At 40.6% G+C, this 13,995-nt stretch overlaps 1 protein-coding gene across 1 annotated transcript in view; it reads left to right on the forward strand.

Annotated features, from left to right (window-relative positions):
• emc2 (ER membrane protein complex subunit 2) overlaps positions 1-13,995 on the forward strand; it is a 48,679-nt gene that overhangs the window by 17,334 nt on the left and 17,350 nt on the right. The window contains exons 6-7 of the mRNA XM_062063588.1: positions 11,041-11,126; positions 12,584-12,643. Of these exons, the coding sequence (XP_061919572.1) occupies positions 11,041-11,126; positions 12,584-12,643 (146 nt within the window). The remainder of the gene's footprint in view (positions 1-11,040; positions 11,127-12,583; positions 12,644-13,995) is intronic.

The following is a 13,995-nucleotide window of genomic DNA, read 5'->3' on the forward strand; positions in this document are numbered from 1 at the left end:
TTTTCCTTCTTTATTGTGCATTTTCGGCCGGTGCGACGTATACTCCGGAGCGACTTATAGTCCGAAAAATATGGTGTAACATATAGGACATGCTTTACGTTTACCAAACAATCTGTCACTCCTGATCGCTAAATCCGATGAAATCTTCTTCCTCTGTGTCGCTCCTGGTATGCGCCGCTAGCATCCTTTCTTTCTGCTACTCGATCGCCGTTTTCTGCTGCATATTTCACTACGTCCAGCTTGTAATCTGCAGTATATGATTTCCTTTTCGGTGCCATTATTGTTTAGCCCTTGTCAGTTTTTATAAGTTACCGCCAATGTAGAAATGATCCATTTTAATAGCTACGGCAGTAGCATATAGCATATAGCAGTTAGCATCCCAAGACCCACAATGCACTTCTGCCATGACCCTCCCCCGCCGAATTCTTATTGGTTGACGTGTGTGTGACGATTGCTGACATTTTGCTTCGTCTCTTCCGTGAATTAGATAAATAATATTATTTGATATTTTACGGTAATGTGTTAATAATTTCACACATAAGTCGCTCCGGAGTATATGTCGCACCCACGGCCAAACTATGAAAAAAACTGCGATTTATAATCCGAAAAATACGGTAGAACAAAACAGTTCTCTGTGGGGCGTTAACTGTAAACCTTTTTTCTATCATTTTTGCACACTGTGAAAGGGTTTGGTGACAGACGTTGGGGCAGTGATTAGCTTCATCATTGAGTCAACTGTCTTAGGGCAAGGGCTATCAAGCATTTTATCCTGCATTTTCAAGAATCAGCAGGGAATATGCCTTTTTTCGAAATTGGAAAAATGGTGACCGCAAGGAAGACTCGCAAAGCATGCCAGCAGAGATTGGAAACTGAGCTGTTGTAATTACAGGCTGTGGAGTAGATGTGGTACCCATTAACCAAAATTGTGGAATCAACAAAAATTGCTTTTTTTCCCTTTTTTGCCATGGTGGTGTCCAAAAATGTTTGAAACTCATTACTTTGCTTGTTAACTTTTATCGCTTGAAGCAATAACCTGGCAAAATGTATGTCTCCAGAGGTAGATACATTTTTGTTCAAACGTTTCTTTTAACTTTCTTTATGTACATTTTATGATGGCTTCAGCAATTGGGGTGTGTACACCATTCCTTTTCTTATCTAGCATTTTTTTTTGTTTGATGCAGTTACATCACTTTTTTGTGGATAGCTGGGCCCCATTTAAAATGCACACCAAATGTGATTTTTATTTTATATTTGTTTTGCCGTAAAGTGACAAAATAACTTTTTGCCAGTCTAAATGCTTCAAAATGTTTAAAATCTGATCTTTTCGCATCAGATTTAGTCCACATCAGGAGGTAGTCTGAATCCGATTGGAAACTGATCCTTTCACATGTAAGTCCAGTATAAACGGAAATGCGACCTATATGCGACTTTTGCGTCATCTTCGGGCGAACTACTTCATGCGTGTGCACGGGGAAAGACGCACCCCGCTAGCAGAAGTAGATATGTCATCACAACATCCGGTTTCAGTGAGCAAAGTATTTAAGTTGTTTACGTCAGGGTTTCCACGGGGCATTAAAAAGCTTTAAAAGTCATTAAATGGATTTTGCGAAAATTAGGGCCTTAAATGGCATTAAAAAGCATTACCGGTAAATGCGATGTCGAGAGGCATTAAAAATGTAATACAACTGTAGGACTTGGCCGATAAATATGTCAATCCATCAAACGATGAATGAAAATTAATTTAATAGGGCTGTGAATCTTTGGGTGTCCCACGATTCGATTCAATATCGATTCTTGAGGTCACGATTCGATTCAAAATTTTAAAAAAAATTCAATTCAACACGATTCTCGATTCCAAAACGATTTTTGCCCGATTTCAAAACGATTCTCCATTCATTCAATACATAGGATTTCAGCAGGATCTACCCCAGTCTGCTGACATGCAAGCAGAGTAGTAGATTTTTGTGAAAAGCTTTTATAGTTGTAAAGGACAATGTTTTATCAACTGATTGCAATAATGTAAATTTGTTTTAACTATTAAATAAACCAAAAATATGACTCATTTTATCTTTGTGAAAATATTGGACACAGTGTGTTGTCAAGCTTATGAGATGCGATGCAAGTGTAAGCCACTGTGACACTATTGTTCTTTTTTTTTTTTTTATAAATGTCTAATGATAATGTCAATGAGGGATTTTTAATCACTGCTATGTTGAAATTGTAACTAATGTTGATACTGTTGTTGATGATATTCATTTTTGTTTCACTACTTTTGGTTTGTTCTGTGTCGTGTTTGTGTCTCCTCTCAATTGCTCTGTTTATTGCAGTTCTGAGTGTTGCTGGGTCGGGTTTGGTTTTGGAATTGGATTTGGATTGCATTGTTATGGTATTGCTGTGCATTGTTTTGTTGGATTGATTAATAAAAAAAATAAATAAAAAATGACAAAAAAAAAAAAAAAAACGATTTTTTTTAAAAATGAGAATCGATTCTGAATCGCACTACGTGAGAATCGCAATTCATCGATTTTTTTCTCACACCCCTAGAATTTAAGGATGTTGCCGTCATCGATACATTGCTACGTCTCTCTTTGTTTCTTTTCTTTGTCTCTGTCTTCAATACTGGATACAAGAGGTCTTGTAAGGTTCGAAAGCGAAAAGCGCTGCCTCCATAGCGGCTGCTCCGAGGGACGGCAAAATGAATTAGCTCTGGGTGCCAAACTTTGCCATTCTCTGGTGACTGTAGGCTTGAAGTCCTTAACTCTGACACCCATCCATCCATCCATTTACTACCGCTTATTCCCTTTGGGGTCACGGGGGGCGCTGGAGCCTATCTCAGCTACACCCTGGACAAGTCGAACTCTGACACCATGTCATGTTAATTAGGAAGCTAAGCTTGTTTCATACAGGACTCGTTTATTTCAGTCGCCAGTTCAACACATGAGCTACCGGTAACTTGGGTAACATTAACAACTCTTGTGACACTTCACGTAACCTACTCTTTTATTCTCTGACATTCCCACAGTAAATGAATAAGAGTTCCTTCAGCTGCCTGACACTTTATACATAACTTGCTAGCTAATGTACCCACTTTGAACAACTGAGAGGGTGTACAATACAATCTATTCAAGGTGTTAAATTGACTCAGTTTAATTTTAATGCATGTTTTTGGCATTTTTCCAAATATCATGACATGTATTTTTCTAAAATGTTTAAATCAATCATCAATTTCCAAACACATGCATCATTTGTATTCCTAGTATTATGTATGTTTGTTTTTCCATAAAATCAATCAATCAATCAATGTTTATTTATATAACCCTAAATCACAAGTGTCTCAAAGGGCTGTACAAGCCACAACGACATCCTCGGTACAGAGCCCACATACGGGCAAGGAAAACTCACCCCAGTGGGACGTCAATGTGAATGACTATGAGAAACCTTGGAGAGGACCGCATATGTGGGTAACCCCCCCCTCTAGGGGAGACCGAAAGCAATGGATGTCGAGTGGGTCTGACATAATATTGTGAAAGTCCAACACATCAGCGAAAGTCCAGTCCATTGTGGGGCCAGCAGGAACCATCCCGAGCGGAGACGGGTCAGCAGCGTAGAGATGTCCCCATCCGATGGACAGGCTAGCGGTCCACCCCGGGTTGGGAGCAGAGTAGAAAAGACAAGAAACGGCAGATCAACTGGTCTAAAAAGGGAGTCTATTTAAAGGCTAGAGTATACAAATGAGTTTTAAGATGAGACTTAAATGCTTCTACTGAGGTAGCATCTCTAACTTTTGCCGGGAGGGCATTCCATATTTTATTTCGGAGCCCGAATAGAAAACGCTCTATAGCCCGCATACTTTTTTTGGGCTCTGGAAATCACTAATAAGCCGGAGTTCTTTGAACGCAGATTTCTTGCCGGGACATATGGTACAATACAATCGGCAAGATAGGCAGGAGCTTGACCGTGTAGTATTTTATACGTAAGTAGTAAAACCTTAAAGTCGCATCTTAGGTGCACAGGAAGCCAGTGCAAGTGAGCCAGTATAGGCGTAATATGATCAAACTTTCTTGTTTTTGTCAAAAGTCTAGCAGCCACATTTTGTACCATCTGTAATCTTTTAATGCTAGACATAGGGAGGCCCGAAAATAAAACGTTACAGTAATCGAGACGAGATGTAACGAACGCATGGATAATGATCTCAGCATCGCTTGTGGACAAAATGGAACGAATTTTAGCGATATTACGGAGATGAAAGAAGGCCGTTTTAGTAACACTCTTAATGTGTGACTCAAACGAGAGAGTTGGGTTGAAGATAATACCCAGATTCTTTACCGAGTCGCCTTTTTTAATTGTTTGGTTGTCAAATGTTAAGGTGGTATTATTAAATAGATGTCGGTGTTGAGCAGGACCGATAATCAGCATTTCCGTTTTCTTAGCGTTGAGTTGCAAAAAGTTAGCGGACATCCATTGTTTAATTTCATTAAGACACGCCTCCAGCTGACTACAATCCGGCGTGTTGGTCAGCTTTAGGGGCATGTAGAGTTGGGTGTCATCAGCATAACAGTGAAAGCTAACACCGTATTTGCGTATGATGTCACCTAGCGGCAGCATGTAAATACTAAAGAGTGCAGGGCCAAGAACCGAACCCTGGGGACTCCGCACGTTACCTTAACATAGTCCGAGGTCACATTGTTATGGGAGACACACTGCATCCTGTCAGTAAGATAAGAGTTCAACCAAGACAAGGCTAAGTCTGTCATCCCAATACGCGTTTTGATACGCTCTAATAAAATATTATGATCAACAGTATCGAAAGCGGCGCTAAGATCAAGAAGCAGCAACATAGATGACGCATCAGAATCCATCGTTAGCAATAGATCATTAGTCATTTTTGCGAGGGCTGTCTCCGTAGAGAGATTTGCCCTGAAACCGGATTGAAAAGGTTCACAGAGATTGTTAGAAGCTAAGTGTTCATTTAGCTCCTGTGCGACAATTTTTTAAAGGATTTTCGAGATAAACGGAAGGTGGGACACCGGCCGGTAGTTTACCAAGAGATCAGGATCGAGGTTAGGTCTTTTGAGTAGAGGATGAATAACTGCTTTTTTGAATGCTAGGGGAACAGTGCCAGAGGAAAGTGATAAGTTTATAATATTTAACACTGATGGACCTAATAATACAAAAAGCTCCTTGATAAGTTTCCCAGGAATTGGGTCAAGTAAACATGTTGTTTGTTTTGTCCCATTTACACATTTTGACAATTCCTCCAATGTTATTTCATCAAAGAGACAGAAACTATTTTGGAGGGCGGTATCCGTCGTATATACAGTCGTATTTGTGTTAGTAGAACCCAGTTGTAGCTGAGATGCATTGTCTTTAATCTCTTTTCTAATGACTTCAATTTTCTTATTAAAGAAACTCATAAAGTCATCTGCTGAGTGGGTGGAGCTACTGGGAGGAGTCCCTTGTTGGGTTAGCGATGCTACTGTACTAAACAAAAATGTAGGATCATTTTGTTGAGGTGGATGAGATTTGAGTAATATTTAGCTTTAGCTGAGGTAAGCATGCGTTTATAAGTTATTAAACTATCACACCATGCTTGATGGAAAACCTCAAGTTTAGTCGCACGCCATTTGCGTTCCAGCTTTCTACATGATAATTTCTGGGCTTTAGTTTCTTCTGTAAACCATGGGGTACGCCTTTTAGGGGCCCTTTTTAGCTTTAGCGGTGCTACACTATCAATGGTGTTGCGCAGGGCGTCGTTAAAGTTGTTAGTGAGGTTATCAATAGAGCCCACATAATTTGGGAATGGTGCCATTACCGAAGGCAGTAGGTCAGTAAGAGTCGTCGTTGTGGCTGCATTAATGTTGCGGCTGCTATAGTAGTTATTATTATTATTATTAGTTTGTTGACAATGAGTCAGAACTTCGAATTTTATAAGGTAATGATCGGACATTACTTTAGTGTACGGGAATATCGTAACTTTAGAGGTGGTGACACCCCTGACAAGCACTAGATCTATCGTATTACCGTTGCGATGCGTGGGTTCATTTATTATTTGTGTAAGACCACAGCTATCAATTATAGTCTGGAGCGCCACGCATGGAGGGTCCGGTGGGGTATTCATATGGATATTAAAGTCCCCCATTATGATTATATTGTCGGCGTGCGTCACTAGATCAGCAACAAACTCTGAGAATTCACTGATGAAGTCCGAATAGGACCCTGGGGGGCGGTAGATAACAGCCAGGTGGAGAGGCAGCGGTGTGACAAACCTCAAAGTGAGCACCTCAAACGAGTTATATTTATTATTTAGGTTAGGTGTAAAATTATAGTTTTCATTGTATATTAGTGCGACACCCCCTCCCCTTTTAAGAGGTCGGGCAACATGTGTATTGGTATAGTTAGGAGGAGATGCCTCATTTAGCGCAAAACAATCGTCTGGTTTGAGCCAGGTCTCGGCGAGACCAACGACGTCAAGTTTGTTGTCTCTAATGACTTCATTAACTAATAACGTTTTGGAAGATAATGATCTTATGTTTAAAAAGCCCATATTATAGGTAGTGGGCTGTTTTGAGGATTGTTTGTTGAAATTATCCGAAGTAGCAATATTAATAATGTTGCGATTATTATGCGTAGTGCACTTTAAATAGTTTCGACCTTATCTGGGAATTGATACGACGGGAATTGTCCGATTGTTTGCTAGATGTTGCGATAAACTGAACGCATCATAGTTAGCCACCTCAGTACAATGTATGTCTGCCTCTGACACGGTCACAAAAGAAAAAACATTATGTGAGTTGTGTTTTATTCTAAGAGAATTGCTATGTGTGCAGGGATTATCCAGCCTGGCGCCGGCTAGTTCTAGTTTAAATGGCTTCTTACCCGGAGACTCCACGCTTCTTTGGTTAGCTTTTCCCTTTGTTGTTAGCCCCGCTCGGCATCCCCGCTTCTGCTTCCGCTCACACCGCTTACGTCGTCTCCATTGGCGGTCACCGCTAATACTTGACTCCGCTGCTACAAAGGCCGCTCGATGTAGCCCGCGAAGTATTCCCATGCTAGCGAGGAGGTCCACCGTACATGCATCTTTCAGTCTATAACGACCCGATCCATCCACATCCAGAATTGTCTGTCGGTCGTATGTGATCACAGAGTGTTCACGCTTTGAGCCAGCCATGAAATTGACAGAAATGACGGGTGTTTTTTGCCAAATCGCTCTACACTCCCAAGAGCGTTAGCAAGCCGCTGCATAGCAATGCGCCGCCATTGAACATTTCAACTCCTTTTTTAAATTGTATTCTGATTAAAAACGTATCCTCCAGTTTGTGGCAATTATAAGGCATGTTTTCAGAGGATATGACAAGTGGTATAAAATGGAGGGATGCATTTTTACCTTAGCCTTAGCCTATCCCATAACCCCGTAGGGTCGTTGGGGCACCACTTACGATCTGTTGACCAGCTCTCTCCATTCCTCTCTGTCCTCAGCAGCTCTCATTGCCTCAGTGATTTTCAAGTGAGTCCATTCTCCGATGTTATCTTCCCATCTTTTCTTTCGTCTCCCTCGTCTCCTGCCACCTTGTACGGTGCCTTGCAAGATGGTTTTTTGCAAGGCCTGAGGATGCATTTTTACAGCATGTTTTAAAGAGATAACATTTTTAAAACATGACTTTTGGGTATATTATATTGATAAACTAATTCAGAATTAGATGTTTATTTATAGGGCATAAGTGAAGGTCCACTTTAATACTTTGAAGATACAGTGTGATGATTGACAAGACTGTAACTTTTAATTGGCTATGGCCTGCGGCCTGTGCACAAAGTCAGAACACCGGATGCAACTACAGACAAATAAATACAAATACATTCGCAGTTTCCAGTGAGGGTTGAACTCCGCCCTTTGTCACCGATTCTGTTCATAACTTTTATGGACAGAATTTCTAGGCACAGTCCGGGCGTTGAGGGGATCTGGTTTGGTGGCTGCAGGATTAGGTCTCTGCTTTTTGCAGATGATGTGGTGCTGATGGCTTCATCTGGCCAGGATCTTCAGCTCTCACTGGATCGGTTCACAGCTGAGTGTGAAGCGACTGGGATGAGAATCAGCACCTCCAAGTCCGAGTCCATGGTTCTCGCCCGGAAAAGGGTGGAGTGCCATCTTGAGACCCTGCCTCAAGTGGAGGAGTTCAAGTACCTTGGAGTCTTGTTCACGAGTGAGGAAAGAGTGGATCGTGAGATCGACAGGCGGATCGGTGCGGCGTTTTCAGTAATGCGGACGCTGTATCGATCCGTTGTGCTAAAGAAGGAGCTGAGCCGGAAGGCAAAGCTCTCAATTTACCGGTCGATCTACGTTCCCATCCTCACGTATGGTCATGAGCTTTGGGTTATGACCGAAAGGATCACGGGTACAAGCGGCCGAATGGAGTTTCCTCCGCCGGGTGGCGGGGCTCTCCCTTAGAGATAGGGTGAGAAGCTCTGCCATCCGGGAGGAGCTCAAAGTAAAGCCGCTGCTCCTCCACATCGAGAGGAGCCAGATGAGGTGGTTCGGGCATCTGGTCAGGATGCCACCCGAACGCCTCTCTAGGGAGGTGTTTAGGGCACGTCCGACCGGTAGGAGGCCGCGGGGAAGACCCAGGACACGTTGGGAAGACTATGTCTCCCGGCTGGCCTGGGAGCGCCTGGGGATCCCCTGGGAAGAGCTGGACGAAGTGGCTGGGGAGAGGGAAGTCTGGGCTTCCCTGCTTAGGCTGCTTCCCCCGCGACCCGACCTCGGATAAGCAGAAGAAGATGGATGGATGGATGGACATTCGCAGATTAAACAGTCTGGAGCCAATTCTTATTCACTAGATAGTAGCATTTAATGTAAAGTTTTCAACTATTCAAGATTATTGTCAAATGCTTACAATTGTGTCTATACAGATAATTGTAAGCTTTTGACTATATATAATAATATTATGGGGTCGGACATAGTCATAATTTTTTTAATGCCATTAGAAATGGCATTAAAAAGCATTACAATAGATATACTGATACTTGTAGAAACCCCATACATGACTTGAAAAATTAAGCTAACGTAGATCCATGCTGATGTCTGACGCCTCTACTTAACAACCATTAAAATATTACAACCCCCCCATATATATATATATATATATATATATATATATATATATATATATATATATATATATATATATATATATATATAGCAACTTTCATTTTATTTCGTAGTAGTAGCGACTACCTTGTTCATTTATGGAATCCGGTCAACTACTTTTGCTTTCACTTTATCAAAATGCGCATTCAAGTAATGTGGGGACACATTGGGGCCTGTGCATGTTTATACTAGAGTCTAATAAAGATCACATTTTACTTGCAGTGTAAAAATCAGATTTGGAACAAATCCGATTCGCGCAACATCGGGCCTTCAATGTAAACGTAGTCCAGGTGTTATCATCCCTGTGAACATAGCAATAATAGCCAAAGCGGATTCCTGTAAATCAACGTTGGGTGATGAGTCATCCAGTCTCCAGAGAGCACTTTTAAAAAATAAAAATAAAAGAATCATGACAACAGAGGTCTCACTGTCAGTTTAAAAATAATATTATTTGAATAGAGAAAACTGGGAAGTGGTTTGGAATTGCCTTTCACTTTAATAAACTGCGGTTTGCCTTTTTAGCTACCAATTTGCACATGTTCTTTTCAATCCCATGTGGTTCTTTATTTTGGAAGGAAAAAGTATGGTGTGGACGTTGTGATAGCACGGTCACACGTGTAAAATTTACGATTGTGCTAAATTGCACCTGCATGACATTTTTAGTCTGTAATAACTGTACATTACAGAATCATTCAAATGTTAAAATGTATAGTGATTGATTTCAGTTGATTGGCTTTGTACACTGGTAAATAGAACAGTTTATAACTAAAAAGTATTTTCTTTTTAGGCTTCTCATTTATATAGCACCTTTGAAGGAGACAGTTATTTGAAAATGGAAGATGTGTCAATGTGTATGTACATTAAATGTTCAGCCTAACATTTGCTAGTTCATGCTTTGTTACAACGTGCCATTTCAAACTACTGGCCTAGCATGCACGTTGCAAGTTGTGTAGCCTTTTTTGCTGGTCCAAATGAGGGATCGTCTTGACAATGTTTTGATCGTACCGGAAACCTACAAAAAACATGTTTTCTGTTTTTTAGGTTGTTGTCATGTACAGTACTAAATATGCCCAAATATTGCTGCTCTGATCAGTGTAAACTGCAGTGCCTCTGTAGGTCCCTGTCACAGCTTGATAGATAAGTGGATTTCTTTTGTTGCCATGTCAGAAATAAGCCTAAATTTACAGCCCCTTGACATGACTCAGAGATTGCTCCCAATTGCTTTGGCAATGAGTGGAGGAGAGGCAGCCCCACTTAATCAAGTGCCAGTCCATAAATTAAGCTGTGGCGGTGTAGTGCCGTTCTAATGGAGCAGCAGCCTCTTGTTAAGGTTTTCAGTCATTTACCATTAGAATGAGAATAAGGCGAGTACAACAACTGGAAATGTTAGAGCAGTGAAACTAATACTGGATTGACAACCTTATTCACTTTAAGGTTACAACATGAAAACTAACGAAAATCAGTTTTCAACTAATATAAATTGAGCTAGTGAAATTTTAGATTCATGCTGTGCCAGTAGGGAGACAGACATTGGGTTTGAGAAGAGAGTGCAATTTTCCCCAAATGATTCTGGGATGAATCACCCCTTTATCTTAGCCTGTGAGCTCATTTATTGGACATTGCCAATTTGCCACTATCTTCTCTAATGTCTTTGTTGGCTTCTTTGTTTAAATACCCCAGTAATGGAATAAATGCATTTTACAACATTGGTCGGTTGTTTGAGGTTTTTCCCATTCATCTACATGTCATTTTTTTTAATGCACCAAATTGCTGATGTATTTGTTCCATAAATAAATATGTCAATATTGAGGATTGCTTTGTATTGTAACATGCCGTAAAAATCAGTCTCTCTCTCACACACTCTCAGACAGACACTGAGTTTTCTGTTTCCTATACAGGCTGCAAGAAAACGTAAGATCTCTATACTGAAGGCCCAGGGGAAGAGCACTGAAGCCATTCGGGAACTCAATGAGTATTTAGAGCAGTAAGTCTCATTATTTCTCCTTGCACAGCTTATATGTTGATGTCTATACCTTACACATTATTTCATACCACACTTTAACAACAACAAAGTGCTGCACATTAGAGATCAGTAAATAATTAATAAAACACTCACTAAAAACACAAATAAAATTGATTTTAACCAATTAACTTTACCCAATACCAGAAAACAACTACTCTACTTACTTTCTAAAGAATTGGAAGACAGGCAACAATGTCATGAACTTTCTCATGAATTCTAAAATAAACAAAATGAAGCAACATTTGTCCAGGGTGTACCCCACTTGTCCCCAAGAGGGACAAGCGGTAGAAAACGGATGGAAGGATGGATAAATCATCTATTTTCAGTGCATTCACATACGGTAATTTCCTGGCTATTGGAGCGCACCCACCTCATTTTTTTATTTATTTTAGATAATTAGCAACAGGTATACGCATTGACTCATTAAATATTGACACAATGTCTCTTGGTTTTACTACATCTTGTGTTTGAGATTGTTTGTAGGGTTAGGCGAAATAAGTATTCAATTACAGCCTAAACCCTTTTGGTCTGCAAAACTGTCAATTTATGAATGTAAAACTGTTTATTTTTTTGACCACTGACCGAAGAAATAAAAAACTAAACTAAACTAAACACAGGCGCTTGTGTTATACCATGAATTGATCAAAGTGGACCCCGACTTAAACAAGTTGAAAAACTAATTCGAGTGTTACCATTTAGTGGTCAATTGTACGGAATATGTACTGTACTGTGCAATCTACTAATAAAAGTCTTAATCAATCAATCAATCAATTCATTTACTAATCTAACAAAAGACAGTGCCTGTAACACAACTTACAGTAGTCTACCAGAGAGCGCTGTCTTCTTTGTCCTTTTCCTGCGCACTAAACCTCTATACTCTATAGTCTTCTTCTTTGGCGTGTGACGGTTCATCCTTTTTGGGTCTGTTAGTAGTGGTGCATTTCCATTTCGTGCAGCAGCTGTTTTCTTTTTCATTAGCCGGGTCGATCTTCATGAGCTTTGGGGCTGTGCCGTGTACATTGTGTTGTGTCTTGTCTTATAATGAGGGTGAGTGTATAACGCACTAGATGGCAGACTGAATGATTGTATCACTTCGTTTGATTTAATGTAAACAATGTCATTGGTCCACTTAATAACTTGTCCGGCAATTTCATTGGTCTAAGGGCTAAAAATGTGTTGGCGGCATGTGAAGTATGACAACCCGGAAATATCCTTAAATTAGCCGCAGCGTTGTATAAAACAGGGTTCAAAGCATGGGAAAAAAGTAGCGACTTTAAACAAACCAACAGTGGCCTAATTCAGATTGGATGGCAGTGTATTAATATAGCCTTTTTTGACTTCATCTTGGAATATTTCTCTCAGTGTAAAAAGGTAGTTTGATGAACTTGCATGTGTAATAGTTACTTTTGTGTACACAGGTTTGTTGGGGACCAAGAAGCATGGCACGAGTTGTCAGAACTATACATCAATGAACATGAGTAAGTGTTTTTGCATTGTCTAAGCAAAACAGTTTTTTTTATCCTTTTTTATTTTATTTTTTTACAATTTTATAAATACTTCTAGGGGGCACCACTTTAAATTAGTCAGTGTACAGATTAACAGTTTAAATGTACTGTGCCCTCAAAATAACAGCCACCAATGCCTTAATTGTGTCAACAAAAGTGAGTTATCTCCCAAGTAAAAAAAAATAAAAAAAAGTTCAAGTGGTCCGTATTGGGCACAGTTAGCTATTTTCCCTTCCTAAGTGCCATGTGACTTGTTAGTGTTACAAGGACTCTGGTGTGAATGGGGAACAGGTGTCATACATGTTATTGCTCTGATACACACTCATCTTTATTACCAGAAGGTAAACATTGTAGCTCATGGCAAAAAACATTTTTTTTTACAGATAATTGTTGCTCTACAAAAAGACGGTTCAGGCATGGTGTTGCCAACCTGTCAATTGCGACCGAGCGGGCGATCTTTGGTACGTTACCCGTAGGTAAAGAAAATGTTAGGAACTACAAAATCACTCGGAGAACGCAGACATCCGCTTAGCCCTATCTCCCAAAAGTAAAGAATCCTTTAGAAAAGCTTAAATCAGACAGTGATTTGACTCACCCCCAAAATCTAATTGCTAGTTCCTTATCCCAATTCCTGACATTTACTGAAAGTTTCATTAAAAACTTGCAACTAACTTTTTGAATTATGTTGCTCACTAACTAGCTGACCAATGCGGGTGAATATGTAACCTCCTGGCAGAGGTCAAAATATATCACATCAGTGTCCTCCCCTTCCGTAAAGTGACCAACAGGCACGCATTTTCACCCCTTCAACACGGCCGTATGCCAAGCCACTCTCCAAGCATTCAGCCTGTCGCCCCTAGCCCCGAGCTCAGTCCCGGAAACCTGCACAATGGGCCAGCGCATGCCACACCAGCTCACACTGCATAGGTGGCGCTAATCGTTAAGCCTGGCTGTTGCATGGCATTAAGGAATCAGCCACGCGACACTCCCACTCTCCGTCAACCACCATAGCTTGCCCACAACGGGAAGAAAACAAGCCAAATAAAGAGCCATAAAAGCAGGAGTGTCCAATGTACAACCAAGGGCCCATTTGTGGTCTATGGCACTTCAGAAAACAAAATCAAACAAAAACGAGACTGTAGTGGATTATTCTGACATGATAAACGACCTCAAATCCCACCTCCAAGATGACAAATGCCTTGTTAAAGAAGCATGTCTACAGATTTGAGCTCTATTGAGCATATTTAGGGCATCCTCAAATGGAAGGTGGAAGACTGCAAGGTTTCTTAACACTCTCCGGCTCTGTGATGTCATCACAGAGGAGA

Source organism: Entelurus aequoreus, linkage group LG11, assembly GCF_033978785.1.
Source record: "Entelurus aequoreus isolate RoL-2023_Sb linkage group LG11, RoL_Eaeq_v1.1, whole genome shotgun sequence".
NCBI classification, from domain to species: domain Eukaryota; kingdom Metazoa; phylum Chordata; class Actinopteri; order Syngnathiformes; family Syngnathidae; genus Entelurus; species Entelurus aequoreus.